General features: G+C 43.5%; 1 protein-coding gene across 2 annotated transcripts; it reads right to left on the bottom strand.

The window, feature by feature from the left end:
• Positions 1-74: 74 nt before the first annotated feature.
• Positions 75-25845, bottom strand: B3GALNT2 (beta-1,3-N-acetylgalactosaminyltransferase 2). 2 transcript variants are annotated; one of them, XM_082215057.1, is made up of 12 exons: positions 25522-25845; positions 19739-19886; positions 18418-18518; positions 17784-17977; positions 15955-16050; positions 8277-8387; positions 7396-7474; positions 5635-5818; positions 3859-3975; positions 2512-2671; positions 1926-1982; positions 75-471 (listed from the first exon to the last, which is right to left on the bottom strand). In XM_082215057.1, the coding sequence occupies exons 1-12, from the start codon at positions 25631-25633 to the stop codon at positions 337-339; spliced, it is 1494 nt and encodes a 497-aa protein (XP_082071183.1). In that variant the 5' UTR covers positions 25634-25845; the 3' UTR covers positions 75-336. The 2 variants fall into 2 exon arrangements, with proteins under 2 accessions (XP_082071183.1, XP_082071182.1); XM_082215056.1 differs by having other exon boundaries at positions 3850-3975; positions 25522-25843.
• Positions 25846-26362: the final 517 nt, after the last annotated feature.

Here is a 26362-nt window from a genome sequence, read left to right as displayed (position 1 = left end):
AAAGGCTCCCTTTACAAAAGAAAAGATGTACAAAAAAACATTGTTAAAGGGCCATTTGACACAAAACAAATCCGCCTGTGAGAATAAGTGAATTCCATGTATAGTTTGGCACCCACAGCAAACATATTTCCTCTTTTTCCATGTAACCTGGGGATGGGGGGGGGGGACATACACACAACTGCCACTTACCCACACTTAATATTTGTCACAAGTGACAAACTACACAGGAGACTGATGTTGTGTCTTATGAAAGGAAATTCTTTTCAGAAACCACTGAGAGAGAGCCTTTCCTGTTATCACTGAAAACTACAGTTTCCTCATGCTGTTGGCCAGTGTTCATCTTTCATCACATTTGCAGGGATCGCCACAACGTTCCTTGACTTTCCAGAGCTCTGCAAGTTCCTCTGGAGAATACTGCGGAGAGGACAACATACCACTCTCACATGTCTTCTCACACAACCAGAGATTGTCCTGTTTGAGAGAATTATTTCAGAGACTCTTTAACAGGAAACAAAACACGGCAAACATTGATAAGAAGAGGTCACAGTGATAGTTCATATTAGTTATACAAGTATCCTCTTGTAACAAGATTTTAAAATACAGACAGCAGGGGTAGGCAGATAAAGGGGTAGTGAGAAACTAAAGAAGAGCAGAAGTCAAAGATTTCCTCAACTAGAAATATATTGCTGGCAACAGGAACCAAACACTTAAGACTGAATCTTAAGTTACTGGATTGCTTCAACCAGCAAGTCACCAGGTTAGATGCCACGCAGCAATCGGGAGTTGTGGCATTGCAGCTCTCATGGCCAATGGGTAGGGATGATTGGAACTGTAGTCAAGGAACCTCTGCAAGGTCACAGATTCCCCATCCCATACTCTCTGTTTGGCTAAATACAACCAATTCTCAGACCACTGGAATGGATGCAGTGTTTTGCTACCCTGAGCCAAGAAACTAGGACACTGATGGCGAACCTTTTAGAGACCGAGTGCCCAAACTGCAACCCAAAACCCACTTATTCAACCTAAAGTGCCAAAACGGCAATTTAACCTGTATATCTCATGTTTTCTGTGTGTTTCACGTTTCTTCTTTATGGCTGCAGTTGTAATAAATAATCCTTCAAAAAAGTTATTGCATTACATTCTTCTTTGTCTTTCCGTTGATACATAATTTTATGGTATAACTCAGTGCTTTTTCTCTAAAAAAAATGTTTAGGGGTACTCTCATTTTGACTCAAGAAAATCACCACCGGGGAAAAACAAATACAGTTCAAATCGGGGGAAATAAATACAGTGAATTTCTTCTCCCATTAAATTCACAAAATGTTTAGGGGTATGTGTCCCCACAGGAAAAAGCACTGGTATTACTCCAAAACAAAGTTGTGTTATGAGCCATCAAACCTCGGAAATACATTTTTTCCAGAAGGTTCCACAATTTGGGCCACTAGTGTACACTGGAGGGCTGCACCGAGAGCCACCCTCTCCCAATTTTTAATATATGAGAATAATGATCACCAAGCCCTGGTGCCGCAGGCTTTGTACGGCATGCAAGAGCCCTCCTCTCCTCCCCTGCCACCCCCAGCACAGAAGCTACGGCCATGCTGGGGCGATGGCGCACATGCCCACAGAGAGGGCTTTGAGTGGCCTCTGCCACGCGTGCCGTAGATACGCCACCACTGCTGTAGGAGGAGCAAAGCACGCACATAGCATGCCGTGCCAGGAAAATAGAGTCATGGGAAAAAGGAAGTACACCCTCTTTGAACTCTGGTTTTACAGATGAGGACATAATAACAATCATCTGTTCCTTAGCAGTCTTAAAAGTCTTTACAGCTCAATCTAAGCAGATTTGCACTGAGTGAAATGGCGCTGATTCCCAAGTACATGTATGTAGGATTCTCAGTTACTTAACAAATCAAGTAAAAACATACCTGATAGCGTTTTGGCCCAATGGCTGCCATCCAAATACCCATACTCACATCTTCACCCTAAATGCACACATTTAAATCAAAATAAAAACCAAAATGAAGAAATGAGTTCAGTTTCAACAAAGACTCAAGATGGCACACATTTCATCATTTAAGCTTGTGCCGAGTTTCCTAAGTAAATATTTACCAGAAAACTATGATGCATAGGTGTGTTGTTGTGTTTGAAGTATACAGATGTCATCACATCCATATTTGAGGTAATGGAGCATTTCCATGCAACCAGAAACCCCCAAGCCAAGTCTAATGCTGTGTAACTTTTGGCTTTGATCTAAAACCTCACAAGTCTAACAATGGACTTATTCCTGAACAAGGGAATGAGGGAAGCCCTTGCCAACCTGGGGATTGTGTAGCCACTGCAGAGTTCACATATCCATATAGAAGCTCTTGGAATGGACTCCTCCAAAACAACAACAACTCTCAATCCCAATATTAGAATGTTAGGCTGAGGGGAAATGGAATGTCGGTTTATAAAATAAATAGGATTACATATACACAAACCTATCTCCATTCCTCCTGTGAAAATACTTGCCTGATATATCTTTAATCTCTCTGAGTTTCTTGCAAGCCATTCTACAATGTCTTTGGAAATTACATAACCAGAGCCACAAGCAAAGGCTGGGTATGCAGGACTTGGATACTCTAGCTCTTGCCACTTCCCAGTGCGGTCAACGGCCCAATTTAATCTGAAACTTGAGACCAAAATCAAGTTATTTTGACAGAATATTAATAGCTCTTTAATTCTGACTAAGGGGGAGGAAACCCTTTCTCTAGGACTGGCAACTAGACAATTTAATCATCAGGACTAGTCCCTGCAGAGAAGCAGCTCACTCTCATGTCTGACCCCTTTAATCTTTCAGGCAGCAACTTGCAATTTTTTGTGCTGCCACCTGTTCCTTTTTTTCAATATACAAGTAGAAAAGTAGCCCCTATGTGCCCCACTTTTTTGCTTTTAAAGTTCTTTACAATTTCATTTTTCTATTTTTGTGGGGGTTTGTCGGTGCTGTGAAATAGTGAAATCATTCACCTTGTAGTGCAGAAAAAAATATTTATCACAGGATTCATGAAAAAACAACGAAGGCTAGTTAACCTCTCTTCTTTCCCCATCTCCCTGCCTATATTTGCCTCCTTTACAGTATCAAGGGAATTATTGATACCTCTAGAAAAAGCTTTGACATCCACCTTCACTCCCACCCAGCATTTTTGCCAGTCTAAGCAAAGGCATCATGAGGAAATCCAAAGAAGTTGCAAGAGAAGACTGATACCAGAAACCAGCCCCCAAAACAAACCAATACATTATCATGCAAATCAATCTCTGGAGCATGTAGGCAGTATTGATTCTGCAGTTCAGCTGCTTATTAAATATACTTCATATCTGAATGAACCCATAAGGAAACTCATAGGGCAAGCACCTTCTTGCCCAGAGCAGATGTTGTAGATAAGGGGGAGGTCTGGTAGCACAAGCAGAAATCTTTGTACAAGCAGGATGCCACAAATGGAAAACTATCCATCATTTATGCTATCTAGAAATATTGTCTTTGATTCAGCAGTTAGAGGTTTATATAGAATGCAAATCAAAATATTGGTTCAAGCATGGCTTGCAACCAGAGTTGCAAATTTCCTTAAACATACTTTCTGTGATTAGTGTGTTCATGCTTGATCACTTATACTCTGCAACAAGATGAAAATAAAACAAACATTTAAAAACAATATTTGGTGATTGTTTTTTGGCTTTAAAATATCTCCTATACTCCCCATTATTCTTCAACCATAAGCTCCTTCAGTGCAAGGATACCTATTGCCTATGAAACTGTACAGCAGCAGAAACACTACTGGTGTAAACAATTTATTTAAATGCAAACAAACATACTTTCCCCACCAAGTATTTGGTCTGCCTAGGTTTTTAAGCTTTATTCTGTTGAACACAGCCTCCAAATCTATGTAGCAGTCATCATCTGTCTTCAGCAATACGTTGAAACTAGCTGCTTCTACTGTCCTGTAGCCAAATAAAAAACAATGAGACTATTATTGGGTTGTTGTTTTTATTTTGATTATGCATTTTGTGGTTTAATATTCCGATTTTACTCTGTGAACTGCCCTGAGACCTGTGGGTATAGGGCGTAATACAAATCCAATAAATAAATAAAATAAGTAAATACTAGAAAAGTCCCTTAAAATGCATTGAAACTGCTATAATAACTACACTGAAACAGGTCTGATGCAATAGGATGATCAATGTTTCAACATTTTGGCTTCTATACCTTTAATACAGGTTTTCCCAGTGCAGCACCCATGCAGCACTCTTGCCCTTCCAACATCCAGCCCTAAAGCCTAGAGGTGCTCTAGAAAAATAAAGACAGCAGACAGCTGCACATATCTAGTCGCCCTGAAGAAAGGTGCAATAAGAGAAAAAAGGAGCCCCTTCCTGCCAGCACCAGGGGAGCGACAAGGGGTAGGACAGCGGAAGGGGAGGCGAAGGCAAGGGTAAGGGAAAAAGACGTCACCCTTGTATTCTGGTTCTTGGGAAGTAACTTGCCTTTTAGTCTCACCAGTTTGCCTTCTTTGCAATGGGTGTTTTGCCACTGAGCATGGCCCCCACCATGGCAGGAGGACACACTCAACATCCCATTGGCCCCAAAGGTTCTGGCCCCTTGCTTTAATGGCTGAATTGAGGAAGGAATGCAACTTTTCAGCTGCCCAGCACCATTGCATGATAATCCACAGGAGCTGAAATTCCCTCTCCGACAGCAGTTAAAAATAAAGAGCTCTAATTCTGAAATGTTTGTCATCTTCAGCCTAATAGGAAATGCTGTCATCTTTCATATTCCTCTTCTGGCACCGGGAGGCAACTGTTTGTTCTAATTAAGACTCACTGAAACCCATATAAGAAAAAGAAAAGGGGGGGGGCTCCAATAATATTTTATTAGTAGTAGGATACTCCTGTAAGCTGTGATAGAGGACAAATAGTGCAATATCCCACGCTTACATTGGGAAAGTAAAGGTGGTAGCCTTCTGGAAAAGGGAAAGCCAGGCTCCTGTTTACCCTTGTAATTGAACAGAAGTATACTTTAGCACTGGAGAGGAGGAATGCAAGCTGTTTTTTTAATTTTAAAAAATCCTCAAAGGACACATTAAATATGATAGAGAGTAGAGGGTAGGGAGACTTCTCAATGCTTTTAATGACCCTACATATGCACTGTGTAGGAAGCAATGAACAACTATTATGATACTTTAAAAACTCAAAAATAGGAGGAAAAGCAATAATGCAGTAATGTAAATATGAAGAATTGGGGAGGGGAGAAGTTTGTTGTATGCATGTAATATAATTGTCAAGAATATACCATGCTGTCATACTTCATGTGGCAAGCATAGCAGCAAAGGACATAGTAATTTGGGGAATCAACTTTATTTTAATATAACATACATCTGTTACTGGGAAAATGTGGCCCCACAAGGAGGAGAGCAATCAGGGAACAGACATACACATACAGTGGGGAAATATGCACACTTTAATTGTATTGGAATCTTTTAAAAGGCCCACGGTCATTTCAAGTTACAGTTCATTCACACCTGCAAATAATCCACAACATCAAGGCATTTATAATTCTGCACCAGATAAACCAGGCAAAACCCTCAAACATTTCTCCCAACTTACCATCGATAGAAGTTCAGTAATTTGGCTGGAACATTTCTGTATGTATCAATTACATCAACAAAAACAATATCATCATAAGTGTTGCTTTCTACTTTCAATAAGGCATCTTCCTCTTCAAGTTTATTTATATGATGCGTGAATCTTTCAGGGCGACTCTGTAGGCTTTTTAGGAGTGCCTCTCCCTCTGAAAATGAGATAGGAAAATGGAAACTTTCAAAAATCACATGTGTCCAACATTGAAATGATCACTCTGTAGAATTTATTCTCTATAGGTTTTCTCAGATATTTAAAATATCAGCAAAAGCGTAACTAGATTGAAAATTAACAACTTCTTAAGACAAAGACTCATACCGTATTTTTCGCATCATAGGGTGCACCGGACCATAGGGCGCACCCAGTTTTTAGGGGGGGGGAATCAAGAAAAAAAATATTTCCCCCTCCCCAGCCCCAAAGAGCAGCGTACAGACTGCGCACAACCTCTCCCTGCCGGAGGGGTTGCGCGCGGCTATGGCACAAGCCAAGGCAGCGAGCAGGATGGATCCCGCTCGCTGTTTTGGCTTCCCCTTTAGCCCCGTGCAGCCTCTCCCTCTCGGGAGAGGCTGCGTGGGGCTAAAGAATCCATAGCCCCGTGTAGCCTCTCCTTGCCAGAGGGGGTGCGCACAGCTATGGAGCAAGCCAAGGCAGCGAGCGGGATGGATCCTGCTCGCTGTTTTGGCTTCCCCTTTAGCCCCGCGCAACCCCTCCTTGCCGGGAGACGCTGCGCAGGGCTAAAGAAGCCATAGCCCCGCACAGCCTCTCCTTGCCGGAGGGGTTGCGCGCAGCTATGGAGCAAGCCAAGGCAGCAAGCGGGATGGATCCCACTCACTGTTTTGGCTTCCCCTTTAGCCCTGTGCAGCCTCTCCTTGCCGGGAGATGCTGCACAAGGCCTTCCTGGCTTTACTGGGAGGTGGGGGGATTCCCTCACCTCTCGCAAAAGCCTGCAGAAGCCGTGCAACCCCTTTAAAGAGATCGCGGCTTCTCCTGGCTTTTCTGGGAGGTGGGAGAAGTGACTAATGCAGCCAGTCAGTCCCTTTTCCCTCCTGTGGAAAAGCCCGCAAGAGCTGCCTCCCCCCTGCATTCGCTCCATAGGACAGACACACATTTTCCCTTGCTTTTTAGGAAGGAAAAAGTGCGTCCTATGGTGCGAAAAATATGGTAAGTGAAAATCAGTGAAAATTAGGTTGCAGCCAAGGATGGATTGGAAAAATAATTATCTTTCCTAGATTTTTAAAAAATACACTTTACTTTGCAACAGAAATATTCTAGTCCTAAGTAAAGGGTATTAAAAAAAGGTCTCTGCGAGATGAGAATTCTGAGATTCTCAAGAATATTTAACATCCTATGTACTTCTACTTCATCTTGCTAAATACTGAAAGAAATGATTATCTTCACATATTGGAAAATGACCCTCCAAGGGCTGTGCTGAAGCTTCTCTGTCCCATAGAACACAGGAAAAGTTCAAATCACACCTGAGAGCTACGATACAGTACGGCCAGGCGGCTTTGCGCTTTCTGCCAAAGCTATTGTAAGCAATCAAAGAAGTTGCAACAGTTTCCATCAGATGGGGTGTTCCAGGATTGTGGTAGCTGCCTACAAGGTGCACAACCCCAGAGCCATACAGTATCTCAGGCAGATCTGTCAGGGGTAGCTAACTTTAAAACACTAGAGGAAGCAAGCATCAAACAGCAGCGCCTTAATAAGAGTATATGTTTTGATGCTTACCTTGAATTGTGTAAATAAAGCCTCCAGCAATCCCTTCCACGCCTTGTGTAAATTCATGTGGCAATGACCCTTCCCCTGCCTATTGTGCACAATTATTAAACAGAAGAGAATTAGTTAAACTTTTTGCTACAGAAATATCACTTCTACAAAACTAATATGGTTTGAAAGTAGTTACTGTCAAGGTTTCCTCCAACATTTTGTCCAAAGAATTGATAAAATGTTGCAGCCCTAATCAAATGCAAGTGTTCAGAGCAGCTAGTAAACCATTACTCTGATGCCATAAAGTGGCAAAATATGGCAGAGCTGCAATGAGTTCACCTTTATTCCTAGCAGGAATACTAGATCCCCACTGCATCTAGTATTAGAAATAGAGATTCCTAAGATAAGTCAATCTTATGGTTATCCAAAGTAGACCTGCAGTTCAAAAAACATATACTAGAAGATGGTATGATACCAATATATAAAGAGGAATTATGATATTTTGTTATTTTATACTCAACATGCCCAACATGCTTGTTATATCAATATAGTTATAACAATTCAGAGCAATTTGTTCTAGGCTAAAATGCAACTCATAGGTCATTAGCTAATAAGGCAAATGCCCTCCATGATGGCTTTCAAGATGGAAGTAGTCATAAAGAGTTAGAAGCATTAGCATTTCCCCTCTGGTGATTCTATTTAAGAATATGAATTTATACAAATGTATAAACTAGAAATACTCAAAACTATTATAAGATGATAAAATGATCCAAATGCACCATTTTGATTTCAAGTAAAACAAAAACATATTTAAGAGGTTACTTGAGAATTTGACCTGCTTAAAATGTTTACCAAAATGCTGCCCTATTATAATCATTATATGGAGGAATAAAAGGACAGACCGTAGTGATTCTGAAGACACCTCCGCCATCATTCACCATCACTTTGTGAAGATTTCTAGAAACTAGGCCTTGCTGATCCTGGCTTTCCCACACAATAGTGCCTTCAAAACTCTGTCAAAAAAGTCACCACTTCTGTTAACACACTAGACAAATCAATTTTTTTACAGATCTTTTAGACTCTTTGCAGAACAGAATACACTTGAGGAACTGAAGTTTAATTTTCATGTACAAATCCTTAAATACTGGATTTGGAGAGGAGTACCGCCAGATGCAGCTTTGTCACGCTGGCCACGTGACCCGGAAGTGTCTGCGGACAGCGCTGGCCCCCGGCCTATAGATGTGAGATGGGCGCACAAACCCCAGAGTCTGTCAAGACTGGCCCGTTCGGGCAGGGGTACCTTTACCTTTACCTTTACAGAAAATGAAGGATAAGACAAATCTTTAATAATTTTCAGCCTTATATTGTTCCTCACCAGACATTTTAACACAACTCTCCAAATTTTAAAAGCTGTAGTTTAACAGTGGTGTTTTTTTAAAATCCTCTTACATCTGAGATAAAAAACAGTGAAGTACTTGAGAGTTTTTTATGTATATGGCTAAGGCCACATATCTACTAATCATGAAACACCACCAAATATCAACAGGGCCAAGAATACTAGCAGTGATGTGACCAAGTCTGCTGAGGATACCAAATTGTTTGAGGTCATTAAAGGAAAAAGAGATTGTGAAGGACCTCTCCATATCAGCGTTTGAAACTCCCATTGTTCTAGGTGCGTTTTGAGCTCTGGGTGCAGCACTGTGCCTAAGATTTCAGATTAAAATTGCCACTGTTACTCAGAAGTAAATTCCAACCAAGTTCAAGGGTGCTTTCTCCCAAGTAAAACATGCATGCATTGGGGACCTGAAAATTTTCATTTATTATAAACCCAACATGTTTTGTTTAGGTTTTAGTTGCCTTGTTTAATGTACTTTTAATTTGAAATATACTAGCTAGTTAGTTATGATGGCTTAAGTCAGGCTTCCTCAAACTCGTCCCTCCAAATGTTTTGAGACTACAGTTCCCATCTTCCCTGACCACTGGTCCTGCTAGCTAGGGATCAAGGGACTGGAAGGCCGAAAACATCTGGAGGGCTGAGTTTGAGGAAGTAGTGCATGTTAAAGTGTTATCTACCTCAGATTCTCACAGTGATGCTTAAAATCAAAACAAATTTTGGAGTGGGATCATTGAAGGACCCTTAAGTCTTAGGTTTGCGAACTGGACACTCAAGGTGGGTCTCTGCCATCAGTTGTATAGGCCTTTAATATGTGTTAATTGTGGTGCCAAAAAGAGATATTTATATGAAGGAAAGGGGGTGTAGGGAGAATCCAGAGCTTGTTTGCAGAGTAGAAGGAAAGGATGACCTTTTTCTGCCTCCCCACTTCCAACTACTCTCTGAAGACTGTAAAAGGGACCTTGTTTAAGAATATTAGGGGGCGGGCAGGGGAAGAATGGCTTTGTTTTTTGAAAGCTTCAGGTGAGGACTAGACCATGTGAAAAATGAACATAAGATTTTAGTTGCAGTTCATTCATTTTCACCTTTGTATTGTTATAAAAAAGTGTGCCTAGACATTCCATTGTTGCGCCTAGGTTTAAGGTGCCATTTAGCTCCTAGCTTCCATATCTTAGTTTCTAACACTGCTCCAAGTTGAGTGAATGGGTGGTAAAATGGCAAATGTAATTCAATAGAGACAAGTCAAAAGTGATGCGTGTTGGGGCAAAATATCTCAGTTTCACATATATGCTCATGGGGGTCTGAACTGGAGGTGACGTACCAGGAACAAGAACTTGGGGTCTTAGTAGATAGCTCAATGAAGATGTCGACCCAGTGCGCCGAAGCCATGAAAAAGGCAAAATCCATGCTAGAGATCATTAGGAAAGGAATCAAAAATAAAGCTGCCTTTATCCTAATGCCATTATACAAATCTATGGCGTAACTGTTGTTGGAATACTGTGTATGTTTCTGGTCGCCTCGCCTCAAAAATACCTAATCCTTTCCCTGGGCACTCATTTTCCTAGTTAGTGCCTACCCAGTACCGTATTTTTCGCACCATAGGGCGCACCGGACCATAGGGCGCACCCAGTTTTTAGGGGGGGAATTCAAGAAAAAAATATTCCCCCCCCCCCGCAGCCCCAAAGAGCAGCGTACAGGCTGCACACAACCTCTCCCTGCCGGAGGGGTTGCGTGCAGCTATGGATCAAGCCAAGGCAGCGAGCGGGATGGATCCCGCTCGCTGTTTTGGCTTCCCCTAGCCCCGTGCAGTCTCTCCCTCCCGGGAGAGGCTGCGTGGGGCTGAAGAACCCATAGCCCCGTGCAGCCTCTCCTTGGCAGAGGGGCTGCGCGCAGCTATGGAGGAAGCCAAGGCAGCGAACGGGATGGATCCCGCTCGCTGTTTTGGCTTCCCCTTTAGCCCCGTGCAGCCTCTCCCTCCGGCAAGGAGAGGCTGCGTGGGGCTGAAGAATCCATAGCCCCGTGCAGCCTCTCCTTGGCAGACAGGTTGCGCGCAGCTATGGAGGAAGCCAAGGCAGCGAGCGGGATGGATACCGCTCGCTGTTTTGGCTTCCCCTTGGCGGAGGGGCTGCACAGGGCTTTCCTGGCTTTACTGGGAGGTGGGGGGATTCCCTCACCTCTCCCAAAAGCCCACAGAAGCCGTGCAAACCCTTTAAAGGGATCGCGGCTTCTCCTGGCTTTTGTGAGAGGTGAGGAAATTCCCCCACCTCCCGCAAAACCGGCAGAAGCCGCGCGCCTTTTAAAAGGGCTGCACGGCTTCTCCTGGGAGGTGGGGGGATTCCCCCACCTCCCGCAAAACTGGCAGAAGCCGCACACCTTTTAAAAGGGCTGCACGGCTTCTCCTGGGAGGCGGGGGGATTCCCCCACCTCCCGCAAAACTGGCAGAAGCCGCGCGCCTTTTAAAAGGGCTGCACGGCTTCTCCTGGGAGGCAGGGGGATTCCCCCACCTCCCGCAAAACTGGCAGAAGCCGCACACCTTTTAAAAGGGCTGCACGGCTTCTCCTGGGAGGTGGGGGGATTCCCCCACCTCCCGCAAAACTGGCAGAAGCCGCGCGCCTTTTAAAAGGGCTGCACGGCTTCTCCTGGGAGGCGGGGGGATTCCCCCACCTCCCGCAAAACTGGCAGAAGCCGCGCGCCTTTTAAAAGGGCTGCACGGCTTCTCCTGGGAGGCGGGGGGATTCCCCCACCTCCCGCAAAACTGGCAGAAGCCGCGCGCCTTTTAAAAGGGCTGCACGGCTTCTCCTGGGAGGCGGGGGGATTCCCCCACCTCCCGCAAAACTGGCAGAAGCCGCGCGCCTTTTAAAAGGGCTGCACGGCTTCTCCTGGCTTTCCTGGGTGGGAGAAGGGACTGATGCCGCCAGTCAGTCCCTTCTCCCGCCTGTTGAAAAGCCCGCAAGAGCGCACGGAGCTTGTGTGCCGCTCTTGGGGGCTTTTCCCGCCTGCCTCCCCCCTGCATTCGTTCCATAGGACGCACACACATTTTCCCTTGCTTTTTAGGAGGGAAAAAGTGCGTCCTATGGTGCGAAAAATACGGTAGTTCTAAGGAATTTTTCCTATCCCAACATTCCCCATTATCTTCAGATGCTTAAGGAAGGGATTTCATACTTTCCAAGATATTTTCTTTCCACCCTAAAAGAGTGAGCACGTTGAAGCGTATATTCAAACATGGTTCTACTTCGTTTCACATAAACATTTTCCTGTTTAATAGTTGCTTATGAAAGAGGCAGTTCAATAGCTTCTGGCATATTTCTGATGGCCCTTCTCATTTTTAGTGACTCACATTTAGCTCATACCCCAATTTATTCGCTGGCTATGAAAGAACAGAAACTTATTCTCCTTTACAGGCAAACCCCCAAAGACTTCTCCCAAGCCTATCTGGGGAGACTACAGAGGTAAGTATCCATCTCTCATCTTCCATTGCAGTATGTTATCATGGTTATGTTTGTGACTGGTTGGAATGGCATGTTACAACAGTAGTGATTTTCCACAAGCACTGCTATTTCCCGATCCTGTTTCCCCCTTTACTGGGACACCTTCAAAGCACTGTGTGTGTCTCTGCATCGAGTTTACAATGGCATCTTGTCTCCTTAAGGAATTAATGTATGTTGGTTTGCTTTAAGAAGGGGGCAGTGTAGACATTCAAACAACATTTTTACAGTGAAAAATAAATGGCTGGGGTTTAAAATTGGTAGAGGTCTCTATGAGAAAGTAGCAAAATCAATTATCAACCTTGCTAACTTTCGTTGAAGGCTGCCTACTACAGTTGAATAATCAAAGAATAAAACACAGACTATATGCAATTTCCCCCAGTGCACTAAGTTCAAATCTGCTGCTTTTATTAATGTGTTAAACCACAGTGAACATTAACCACAGTAAAAACTGAGGCACTATGGTGTCTGTTGTTGTTCAGATTGCTGCTCATTAATAAATGCATAAAAGACATAACTGTGTCAGGGATGAATAAACGCTGCTTTAAACTAGTGTCTTACAAACTCTTCTTCTTTCGCTATTTATTTTGGCTGTGGAGTCCCTGAGCCTAAAGCTTTAAGAAACAGAATAATTGTGGCCTGAAAAACAAGTGTTCAGAGATTTCCTTCCTGCAAAAATACAGATGCAGTTTAACCCTGAAGACTTTATCCAGTTCTATCAATACATTTATTTTGCAATTCCTCTTCCAGTGTATTGTCCCTGGCACACAATAAAAAAAGTCTGCTAAAATTAAATTGAATAAAGATAAGATACATCAAAATATCAATAATTTAAAGTCAACAACACTTTTTATCACATAATCATCTAAATAAAACTGTTTTATGTCATCTAAATATCTGGAATGATGGGCTGAGATAGTTCTCACACAAAGCTAATTCCAGGGGAGTAACAAAAAAGCTGCTGATTAAGCAAGACCTCCGTATTCTGCTCTTAGAAGATGAGGAGGGATGGTCAAACTATGTTGACCTTTAGTTATAAGTAACATCTTTCATTTTAACAGGAAACGTATTGTTTTGTTTTTTATTGTGCATTTCTTGAATTTCTATCCCACCCTTCCTCCCAAAGAAGCTCAAACCAGCAAGAAAACAACGAACAAATGTTAAAAACATGCTCTCCACAGAAGCATTAAATCTATGGTTCACTAAAATCAGGACATATGTATTTTAGAAGAAGTTTGTATTACAGACAACTCTCAATTCATGAGGGGGTTATTTTCTGGGCCTCCCTGTTTGTAACCAAAACAACATATCGTATTTTTCGCTCTATAAGACGCACCAGACCACAAGACGCACCTAATTTTTGGAGGAGGAAAGCAAGAAAAAAAATATTCTGAATCTCAGAAGCCAGAACAACAGCAAGAGGGATCGCTGTGTAGTGAAAGCAGCAATCACTCTTGCTGTTCTGGCTTCTGGGATAGCTGCGCAGCCTGCATTCACTCCATAAGACGCACACACATTTCCCCTTACTTTTTAGGAGGGATAAAGTGAGTCTTATAGAGCGAAAAATACGGTATATTGGGAGCACCCTGGAGGGGCAGCAGGGCTTGCACAGCTGACACACAGGGAAGCTTCTTCCCTGCACATCAGCTGAGCTGATCAAGAAGGCCCACTGTCCCTCTGATGCTGATGACACCTGTTCTGTTGATGGACGGCCGCCTTGACTCGGCCCCGGACACACTGACCAGACGCTTGGAAGCTGTGGCTGGATGACTGCGTGGGAGCCGGTTGAATCCTTCGAAGACAGAGGTCCTCTGGCTGGGTTGGGACTATACGGGGTTGGGGGGGGCAACTCCCATCTCTTGCAGGGGCTCAATTAGTGCCAGCACCTTCTGTCAAGAGCTTGGGTGTAACCTTCGATGCCTCCCTTTCCATGAAGGTGCAGGTTGCAGCCACAGTAAAGGTGGCATTTTTCCATAGCCATATTATGCGGTTGGTCCTTTACCTTTCTCGCCCTGATCTGGCCACAGTGATCCATGCAGCTGTCACCTCCAGGCTTGATTATTGTAACTCGCTCTACAAGAAGCTGACCCAGAAACTCTAGCGGGTGCAGAATGCCGCGGTGAGGCTCCTTACGGGGTCCTTGCTGCGGGATCACATTCATCCATTGCTTTACCAACTGCATTGGCTCCCGGTGGAGTACAGGGTCAGGTTTAAGGTGCTGGTTTTCGTTTTGACCTCCAAAGCCCTATGGGTCCTAGGACGCACGTACCTACGGGACCACCTCTCTTGGTATGCCCCACGGAGGACCTTAAGGTCCACAAATAACAACATTTTGGAGGTCCCGAGCCTCAAGGAGGTTAGATTGGTTTCAGCTAGGGCCAGGGCCTTTTCAGCACTGGCCCCCACATGGTGGAACACTCTGTCACAAGAGACTATGGCCCTGCGGGACTTGACAGCTTTCTACAGGGCCTGCAAGACAGAGCTGTTCCGCCTGGCCTTTGGTTTGGACTCAGTCTGACCCCTATGTTTCCCTCCCCTTATGGTCTTGATTTATCAGCTACTTCAAAATGAGGCTGCATTTTAAATTGCATTTTAACCTGTATTTTAAATAGGTTTGTCCCCCCCCACCTTTTCCCCCATGATGTTTTTACTGTGAATTTTATTGGTGTTAGCTGCCTTTAGTCCGGCTCTGGCCAGGGAGGGTGGGGTATAAATAATTTTTAAAAAACATATTTTATTATTTATTATTATTATTATTATTATTATTATTATTATTATTATGAGGCACGTGAGCTGGAGGGCAGCAGGGCTTGCTCAGCTGATGTGTGGGGAAGCAGCAGCTGATGCACTACCCCACATGTCAACTGTTAGGTGGGGAGGCCTCAACAAAGCCACACTGGGCCTTCGGTTCAGGAGACCCTCCTTTTTGGGCTCCAAGGAGGATCTCCTCACAAGCCAGAAGGACTCTCCAGGGTGCTACCCATTTCCAGCACCACACATGTGCACAATTGCATGCAAACAGAGCTTGCATAAATGGGGAGTTGCCTGTACTGAAATGATCTGTCCATTTTAAAACTCATTACATTTTTCTTCCATACTTCTCTCTTCACTGGAGGAACATGCAGGAGGGATAATATTTTTTTATCTCATTCATTTTCAGAACAGGCCCATGATGGAAATATCTAATATTCCAACTTTATAGGTGGAAAACAGGATAAGAAATAGAACTGTGCTCTAGGGCTCTCTCTATACTTTAATCTACATTACGATTTGGACCCAAGTCTAAATGTAGAACTCCATTCTCTGGCCAGATCTATTCATTCTCTTCCATATTAAGTATGAAACAGAATTTTAGAATGCAATATAATGCTGCTTCTTTTTTACACCATGAATAAAAGCTGCCTAAAATCCACTGCTTCTACTCACCAGGGCTTGGAGACAATTCTCTTGAAAGCTTATAATGCCACCTCCCCATTAAGTTATTGGGATGTTAAGAAGATTTCAGTTACTTACAGATGAGCAGAATGAGAGTGCACTGAACTACAAAAAGATATGGTTGCTAGCACCGAGTATGTGTGACATTTCACAGTCTCAAATCCATTAATAATTTAATAATGACAGAAAAAAAGCTGAAGAATTCTTAATAGATGAAAAAACCAAATGCCATTGTAAAGAACCAGTTTAGATACGCTCCACACATACCTCAGGCAGAATGAACTGTTCTACAGGTTTATACCAGAGTCTGTTTACTTGCACTCCACAGCTAGCTGGACTAAAGCGAGCACTGAAGAGAGCCTCCTATGAAAACAAAAAGCAACACATTTGTAAGCCATGAATGCCATTAAGGTTAATTAATATTCACACACTCTTGACCAGTTTACAACATTCAAATATAGTTGTAGATGCAGGAGAACATGCAATCACCTGCATGTATTTTACATGGCCTGCCCACTCTTGAAAAAATCCTATAAAAAGGTAGGCTTCAAAGACTCTGCACCTAAAATGCAAATATGCACTGCTAAATAATGGAGGGGGGGAAGCTTTCAAGTCCCTATATCAAGACTTCAGGGCCTTAGCCAACATCTTGCACACTTAAAGGTACCCATGTCGGAATAAAACACCACAGACTACATTTGAAATGTCCACTGAGTCCAATACGATATATTCCAGGTTCACATCAATACGTAATATGCAAACCTCCATTTCAAGATATCTCAAATGCAGTCCTAATAGCAGAACAACCCACATTTGCATTCAAGTGTTACCTATTTTAATCCAATCTCATGCAAGCCTTTATAGAATTTTTGGAACTGGTTGTGGGATGAGTAAGGAAAATGGTTGTGCTTGTTTACTACCCATACATTAGTGGAAATTATCAGAAACCACTCCTGGGTGATCTGGCACATGCAAGACTCTTCTCTCATGTGAGGGCCAAAGCAAACTATCCCCTCTGTGTTTCCATGCTGATCATAGAAGGAGCTTTCCTCCTTCTGTTGCTAACATAAAAACCAAGCAGTCTGGCACAGGAGGAATACAGTGACCTGTTCCTCCTCCACAAGCCTGCTTGGAATTTCTGGTCTCCTGTGGCTACCAGGCGAGTTGTTAAATGCAAGGGTTTTTGCATACTTCCTTTATTATTATTACTATTACTGCATAAGTAAAGCCAAATGTAATCCCACATATAAAACATTCTCCAGCTGCTAATTTAAACTCTAAAGTACATTGCAAAGCAGTCCTCTGACTCAAGTTGCAAAGCAGTCCTGTGACTTAAGCCTGGACTTTCAGCTACCCTACGTAAATAGCTACTTTAAAATCCACTGAAAGAATTCTACCTAACATAACTCTCATTTACCATGAGCCTCTGGAAAGCCATTATACGGAATATGCCTTCCATCACAATGGATTCAAAGCATCAGGGCTGGCAGGAAGCAAATTAATATCTAGTTTTAACACCCACTGCAAGGTAGAATCATTTATTTATTTAATATCCCATCTTTTAGGTTGCAACCCCTTTAATTGCATCTTATAAAATCACCAAAAAACACAACCCATGTAAGCAAGCAAAGGAGCCAAGTCATATCCTACGGCAGAAGAAGACCCACTTAGCTTCATCAGCCATTAAAAACTAGACAAACATTAATTTAATGGCCTAATGAAGAAAAATGAATCTGTGTTCCCTTTCCCTGTGCCTAATTATTTTAGAGCAGACAGAAGACTACCAGAAATCATGGTTAAACCATCTTCTTCAATGTTTTGGCACAAAACATAGAGAGGGCATAGAAATATCTGACTTTTTGCCCTTTTCTATTTCTTTCTCCTCCTATATACCCACCCCATGAATCCTATTCTTACTGACTCACAAATGTCAAAGAACTTTCAAGAAACAAATTGTTTGACAATTGCAGGTTATGGTACTACAGTCCACGCTATGCATTCGTTTATCATGGATACCTATTACCTCTCCTTTATTCTTCACTTAGAAAAAGGCTGTGGATTTTGTTCATTCTATTAGGACAACTACAGCAGCATACCTCCTGCTCTGCCTGGTATAGTTTCACTGTTATGTTTCTCTGGAATCCTACACCCTCAGCATCGTAGAACACCCCAAGACTGGTGATGACAATTGGGTAAAGGACTTTGAAATGCACACTGACAACTCTATCTTCCAAGAGCGCTGAAGTGTCATCCTCTGGCAAATTGAATGCTTCAACTTCTTGATTCAGAACTATTGGAAGGGGGGCGGGGAGACAACAAAGAGCACAACAGAAGTCAATTTTAAAAAGGTGATTGAGAGAAAGCAACTCTTGAACACTCCTATTACAGAAGACATGGATTTTTTCCATATTAATTACAATCACTGGCAAGTGCAGTGGATAATGTACTTAGAAACAGCTTACACTTTAATCCCTAAAACATTTACTTAAAAGTATATCCAACTGCACCAATTAAGAAGAGTGGGTGGGCTCGATGTAAAATAAAGAAGGGGTCCTTGCTAAAACTGTCATAACAGCCTAAAAATGTTTGGCTTAGTATGAGAGATTTTTAGTGTAAAAATAGCACAATGGGCAATAAACTGCAGCAGTTGCAATGTTCGCAGAGCTAATTAGCTATAAGCATATGCTACATAATAAGCAATCCATCCAAAAGATTTCTAAAAGTTTTTACCTGGGTTAGTGATGTTCAGAAGTCTGCATGAATAAGGATCTTCTCTATCTTCTACTGGCACATCACATCCATGTGCACCAATTATAAACTTCACAAGGACACTAAAATATTGTCATTAACAACATTTACTGATTTCTGTTCCATAAGTTCCAGAATTATGAAGACTGCTTCACACAAGAAAACCACAACACACTTCACCCACTTTTGCCCTTTACAAAAGATTAAGGCTGCAACCCTAAAGCGGGGGCAGGTGGGGGCAGGAGAACTGAAGACAGATTAACTGCTCCGTCCACCACACTTTGCCATCCTTTTCCAGGATTTTTTTTTTTAAGCTCCTGGGCTGTAGTGTTTTCTGTGGTTTGGGGGCATGCAGTGGAGGTGGGGAGATATTTGATCCTTTGGACCCAAGCCATCTGCTAGTCGGGCTAATCTTCCCTGTCACATCCCCTATTCAGCCCTAGTGATGTTCTTGTTTTATACCCCACCTTTCTCCCTGACAAAGACTCAAGGCAGCTTACAGATAAACTAAGAACAGCTAAAACATAGAAACAGAAACAATAACTAAAAAAACAATTAAAGGCAGCTGAAGTTTCTGCAGTAGTGAAGGACATCTAATATGGGCATTCAACATCAGAGCTCCCTCTCCAAGGTTGGAGCAATCCTCCTACTCTTGGAGGGAGAGCTCTGGTGTTTCAGATGCTTCATGGGATGCTGTCCAAGAAACCACAGAGTTTCAGGGCTCAAGGTATAAAAAGGAAGGACTTCCCTGTGCAACTTGTTTACTTGTTTCTGTGGAGTAGCAATTCTAAGTTCCCTCAATTATTTGAAAGAGAAAACTAGACACTGGTATTCATTCCAGATTAATTAAAATGAGATTAATGATCTTCTAAATGTTTTTCCCCATAAAGGATTAATAATCACAGAAATGATTTATTAAAAGCCAGTAAAATTAGCATGGGAACCTATTACATCCACTTGCCTTGTTTTGCTGCTATCTTTTTTCAACAGTAATGCATATCTTAATATGTAATGAAGTGTCATCCTGGAATATTCCAGCTACATAGGACAGTATTATGACATGTTCATTAAAAGAATAAAGAAAAGCACTGTCAAGCAGATGAGCATTTTAATTTAGGTCAGGACACTTCTTGTTGGAGAATTCAGAAGCAGGCAACAGAACTCACTATAACTTAGCGGGGGGTTTTACGTTATTTAAAGAATATTTTGAACTAATTCCACTTAATGAAGATTCTCATAAATGAGCTTGGATACTAGGATTTGAGGTTCATAAGAGAAGAAACAAGCAACTCTTTGGAATTACCGTTGGCTCAGTCCTGGGTGCTGCTTCAAATGCCTGAACCAAGTGTTCCTTATAGCATTCCGCAACCCATCATTATGTCGTGCAGACAGTACCCCTACGATGACATCATAATGTTTCGGTTTCCAATGAGGAAAGAAAGCCAGTAGACCTAGGAAGTAGAAATTAACAATGCCTTACTAGAAAAGCAAGTGCACAAGTAGGGTGGCGAGAGCTATAGGCAGATCATTCAAATGGTGGTGAAATGGTAAACAATACTGGGGCAGTAACTTTAAAAAAACAACTCAACACTGGAAGCTGATTTTAGTTTGCATTAACTTGCGAACACTTCAACCAGAATTAACTAAATACAAGCTAAACAAGCCAAACCTGTGTAACAAGAGAAGAAATCTTAAAAAATAATAGGCTATTTCTTAGATTAATAGGTAAAGAACACAAGGGATTTAGAAATGCAATTTCATATATTTGAGGAGTTTGAGGCTTTGACACAAGAGCACTTTACACACTAAAATGAATGGATTGCATATAATTTCAAGCCTGCAATACTAAGATAATGCTATTATTGTATAGTTAACATTAATATAAACCAAGGCAGAATTTGGGGAGTCTCAGTGATTTGTATACAATGCAGTCCCATAAGCTCAAGGATTCCCACTAGAACTTCCCCCTCCCATCCCCAACGTGTGTCCCACACCCTCCCAAGTCTGCTCCAGAGGGTTCGGAGAACTCACAAAATAGATTTAGGGAGCACGTGGGCGGTGGGGGAGAAGAAAAGTTTATTAAGCAAGCAAGAATCCTTGTGCTAAAGGGACGCTTACTTAGCACTGCATTGGAAATGAGCCAATACTCTGAAATTTTCATGAGGGAGAAAAGGAAGGTTATATGTTTTAAACTGCATTCTCAGCTAAACATATGCATATCCAACTGCTACGGCGAAAAGCTTCACACAAAAACTTAAAATAAACAAATTTTCCTTTACACTAAGGCATTTTCCTAAACTGAGACTAAATAAACATGGCATAATCATAGTCAATTGAGAAAGATAGGCTTGTATCTTCAGTTATTCTATAATGGAAATGCTCAGATGTATATTTAGCACTGGCAAGAGATCAGTTTCATCTCACTCTGCTTAATCTGAGATTGCATCCAAAAAAATTAAGATGACAAATCAACTAAGTGCCTGGACAGCTTAGAACAACTACTGCACGTAAGGCAGGAAGAGGTAATTTCAGAAGTCTAATTTTAGCATGTCCCAAAAGATTTTCAAATTTACATTGCATGTTCAAGATTTAACAGCATGGTGACATTTCATAATATCACTGTCTTCTATGAGTATCTTATATAATATATTGTTGCTGGCACATAGTTTCAAGAATGGAATCCTGTAGTCACAAGATTATAAATTTGAATTACAAAAGGTTTACACCAGGCATAGGCAAACGTGGCCCTCCAGATGTTTTGTGACTACAATTCCCATCACCCCTGGTCCTGTTAGCTAGGAATGATGGGAGTTGTAGTCCCAAAACATCTGGAGGGCCAAGTCTGTCTATGCCTGGTTTACACAATAGGTTCAATCTAAGGAGGAAATGCTCTCTCCGGTATATTACCATTCACACTAAAAAATAGCTGAGCACAAGTAGCACACGTATGGAGAGAGTGAGTTGGTGTTATACAGCCAAGGAAAATTCCCCTCCGAGTCAATTAAGTGAGTGGAAGTCACTTTACACTCCTGATCTCATTGCCATGAGTCCACAATTCCACCCACATCTCCCTGTAAGAACAGGGGAGTGGGCACCCTCTCCAATTTCACACCCCAATTTTAATCTAGTCCTGGTCACCAGCTATGCAGTGGTACAATAAAGGTTGTGACTGTTTAAATATCTCTGTCCACCTCTTGCTGCCCCAGAACTATTCCTGCAGTTTCACTCTGCAGTCTACACAGAAAGATTCTGCAACTGAGGGGAAGATCCCCGGCCCCACATTCCAAAGTGGGGCTTGGCCTGGGCTGTGCTGCTCAGCAGTCCAGCACCATTCAAATCCCGTTCCCCTGCCCCAAAGGCTGTCCAATTTAGAGCTGAAGAGGAAACAGAAGATTATTGTGGTCCACCTCTGTGGGGGAACAGGGACAAAGAGAGGGAAAAGATCTTAGCTATCAATACCAGTCAAAAGCTGTGAACCATGTTTTCACTGTTGGTGGTTTTAGATGTGTTATACAATTGACCTAAGCTTTTGAAGAAAGTGATGCCAACCTAAAAAAAAGTCTGCAAATGTGTTTTAGTACTCTTGTCTCCAGGCTGGTTTTTTGATCTGTGGAAAGCATGCTTGTTATTATTTCTGTGGAGAGATTATGCAAGTATTTGAAAGCCAGTATTAGGACAAAGTAAAACCCATCAAATATATCCTGATAATGTCTCAAGGAATCTAAGGAGTTTCTGGTCGGAGAGACTTTTCTTTGTACATTTTACTAGAATTTCTTGGAATACCTGGGTTGCTTCTGAAGCTATAATGTGTATTTGTCCCTACAAGATATGAAGCTGTTCGAAGTGGTTATCAGGGGATTTGGAACACTGTGTCATCAGTATGCTGATAATACCCAGCTCTACTTCTCAGTTACATCTAAGTCAGGTGTGGCTGTGGAAGTCCTGGACCAGTGCCTGGAAGCAGTGGTGGGCTGGATGAGGTCCAGTCTGAACCTGGCAAGATTAAAGTTCTCTGGGTGTGTGGTTCTTGGGTGTAGAAATTAGGTAGATTGCACTTCTCCTAAAGTACCTGGTCTTGGGGTTCTCATTGAGCTACTTTCGTTACTGGAGGCTCAAGCAGCCTAGGAGTACCTTTCACCAGCTAAGACCATTCATGGACAGGAATAGCCTTGCCATATTGGTCCATACATCAGCAACTCCAAAATTGGATTACTGCAGTGTATTCTGTGGAGGGCTTCCCTTGAAGCTGGTCTAGGAGCTTTAGCTGGTACAGACCTCATAGTCCTTAGATTCAGGGACTATTCTACAACTCCAAGTTGGAAAGAAAGACTAGTATGAATCTAACTTTGTCCTAATTCAATTCAAACACAGTTTTGCTCCCCAAAACACTAACTGATTTGTTCCTAAACCTCACAAAAAAACCACCTTCAATCATCACATGGTCTCTGGACCACTTATGGAGCAGTAAGCTGCCATGCACAAAGCTCAATGCACTTTTTGTGTCATAGCTCTAATGCCGCATCCACAGTAAAAGGCAGGTAACTAATCAGAGATACAGCAACAGGATGAAAACACTGGTGTTTGCCACTACATGTAACTAAATAGAAACACAAGGGAATTAGAATTCAATTCGTAAAGCTACTTAAGGAGCAGGTCTAACACATACTCAGCTCCCAGTTCTAGTTACTTTTGAAAGCTAAACTGCTACAAAGTAGGATCCCACAGAAGTGGGATCACCTGGACCCCAGAGAAGGATAAAGAATGGAGGCAGACTACAAGTCTGAATGAAACCACTTTGATGGTTTTATGCTGTGAAGCAGTCTATAAATTTATTAATGAGAATAGGGGAAAGCAGGAACTTGAGATCCCAACTATACACCCAACAGTTCACTGCACTCTGCAGGAGAGGGCCTCCTGCAGACACCATCTTACAAGGAGTTTCATTCCACATGATACAGGAAACTGACTTTTAGTGTGGTGGCACCTACCCTTTGAAACTCCTTTCCATTAAACATTAGGCAGGTGCTAGAGACAACAGGTGCTATCTCATTGTCTTTTCAGTGCCTATTAAAGATCTTCATTTTTCAACATGGCTTTTCAGTGGAAATCTGTTACATATGAAATTGTTTCTAACTATGGAATTGTTGTTGTTAAATCTATGTCTTGCCCTGTCCTTTCTCTCAAAGGAGCCCCCAGCAACAAACACACTCGCAAAACACCTCAGAACAATCTGAACATGGATATAGGCTGAGAAGTATCTCTACTAAAAAGGCTTGTTGGAAGGAGCTGAGGATGGTTTTGCTGTAATATTGCTCTGGGATATTTTATGGAACAATACATAAATGGAATAAAAAAAACTAACTAATTAACTAGTTGGACAAAGAGCACAGTGGTGTGTCTTGAACCCTCTTGGTAGAAGCAAACAGGTAAACTTTGTAAACAGTGACTAAGCAAAAGGTCTGAGAGTAGGTGCAACCAAAGTTTAAGTTTCACCACACTCTGAGAGGAACATTTGCAATTTTGCCCCTATCCTAATTTCAAAAGAGATTTGATGATCTTGAAGGCAGCATGTTTGTCATAAATACTCAAGAGAACAAAGGGACTGGGGTCTAATTTATTGGGCCATTTTTTTTTCTTCAGCATGTGATAGACAAATAGATACTAGTTCACTGATTGATGACAAATAATTTACTCCAAAGTACTCCAGCATTTGGTTTCATTAAATCTGTTTCGTATGATCAGCCCAGTAGATGGCCAAATCATACAGTATTCTGTCAATAATTTAGTTTGCAATTCTTTTTCCCCAGCAGTTTTATTCCCGAGTTTCTTAGTGCCGACTTATTCCTTTATTTAAATAGTTTTGCTAGCATAGATTCTTTTCCAATCTGTCTTGAACCAACAGAGATCCCCAGAAATTAAATTTTAGGAAAGGAATGCCTGGAGGCCTCCTCCTCATCTTTCTTTAGTTGCTTCAATAATAATGGATGACTGGATAGGAGTCCCCACCCTTCAGGTCAACAGTCAGGTTGAGGGTTCCTCCTGCCCCCAACACATACACAGGATTTCCTCTGCTACACTCAGGCATGTTAGTTCTTAGCTCACCTCTCATTCCCCCCCCCCTAGTCTAGATGAGCATTACAAGCCAAAAATGACTTTCTTGAGAGGAAGGCTCATTGAACTCATTCACTTCTCAATAAGAATACATAAGGCGAGACTCTAAGCCACCTTTTCCATATCTTATTTATGCTTTATGAGGAATCTTTTGCCACTATTCAATTCTCCTACAAACCAAGTGGGGACGAAGCCGACCTCCTTTCTCATTTGCTCTCAGCTTTTTCTGTGTGCCTTATTTTTACAGCACTTCCCTCCTACCTTTGTCCCAACTTCTCTCCAAGTGCCTGGGTGAATTATGCCCTTCATTCCCTCAAGCTCCCCCCCCTTCCGCCCCGCTTCTGGTTGACGCCTGCCTCCCTCATGCCTCCTGATCCACAATCCCCTGCTCTACACTTCTCCCGCGGGTGCCCCATCTCCTAAACTCCCTCCAAAACGAAGGAGGCAAACCACCCTCCCCACCCTCTGAGGGGCGGTTTTTGCACCCCACCGTCTCCCGGTTGCTTTCGCCAGTAACCTTGCTTGCCTTGGGGGGGGGGGGAGGCAGCACGTCGCCATCCCCTGCTCTACCAATACCTAAGTTTTTTTTGGGGGGGGAGGCGGGCGCTACCTTCGCCCCTTGCCCTTCTCCCTCGCCCTCAGGAGGCAGCAGCCCATTACGGGCGAGGCCAGGTGAGCCCTCCTGAGAGCGGGGAAAGGGGGCTCAACAGGCGCTTGGCAGGGCTCCGTCAAGGGCAGCCTGCCCAGAGCGCCCCCCAAAAGCTGGAGCCGGGCCTTCCCTTCCCTCCACACAGGGCGAGAAAGGCGCCCACCCACCTTCACCCCCCATGCAGGCTTCTCTCCTACCTCACCTCACGCGCGGGGGAAGAGCAGGGTGAAATGCCGCCCACCCCTCCCTCCCTCCTTCCCTCAGGGAGGCGGGCAAGAGGGCGCCGCTCCCCGCTTGCTTCCTCCCTCCCTCCCTCCCCGACCTACCTGCCGGGTGCTGCTTCCCGGGGCCACTGGCCGGGCAGCTGAGGAGCAGCAGCCAGAGGTGCAGCACGACCCCGACCACACACGGGCACAGAAGGACCAGCCAATTTCGCATTGGCCGCCGCCGGCCCCTTCGCAGCCGTTACGGACCTCTTAGCGGGGACCAGGAAGAAGGGGCTGGGGAGGGGGGTGACCCGGAGGGACAAGAGGAGGCGCCTCGCTTCCTCCCCCGGCTCTCTCGGAGGCAGCGCGAGCGGCGGCGGCGGCGGCGGGGCTCTGCCGGCCGCCTCTTCTCCAGCCCCTCCCGCGGCCGGCCCAGAGCCAGAGCCCCGCCCCCAACGGGGAAACGCGTGTGCGCACAGCCGGAGCCCCTGACTACAATCCCCACAATGCCTGGCGGCGAAGAGGTGGCCGCCGGGGGCCTCCAGCTCCTCCCCTGGGGATGCCCCGCAGCAAGCTGCGGATCGGCAGAAATAAATGAGAGCCAGCGCCACGCGAAATAATAAGGATGAATTTCATTTCAATGGCTCTCTCTCTTTTCTGCTTTATATAACCTTTATATAGCCTTTCACATGGGAGGCTTTCTGTCATGTGAGCTGGAGCTCCCCTCTCTGGACTGAAGCGCTTTACCAGCGTTTGAACGTGGGAAGCAAGCATTTTTTAAACGCCCACGCCTGCGAAGAACTTGCGGGTGGGAGGCGGGAACTAGACCTGGCTCCTACCCAGCAGCAGCGTCCTGCGCCTCTCAAGGGAAACAGGCAGATGCCCCAGGACCGGCTGTTTCCTGAGATGCAGGGTTAAATCTCGCTACATTTGCAGGCGGGCGGAGTGGTACGTGGGAATG

This window comes from Podarcis vaucheri (genome assembly GCF_965113315.1).
Source record: "Podarcis vaucheri genome assembly, chromosome: 3".
Taxonomy (NCBI): domain Eukaryota; kingdom Metazoa; phylum Chordata; class Lepidosauria; order Squamata; family Lacertidae; genus Podarcis; species Podarcis vaucheri.
This window is presented reverse-complemented; position numbering and strand designations above follow the sequence as displayed.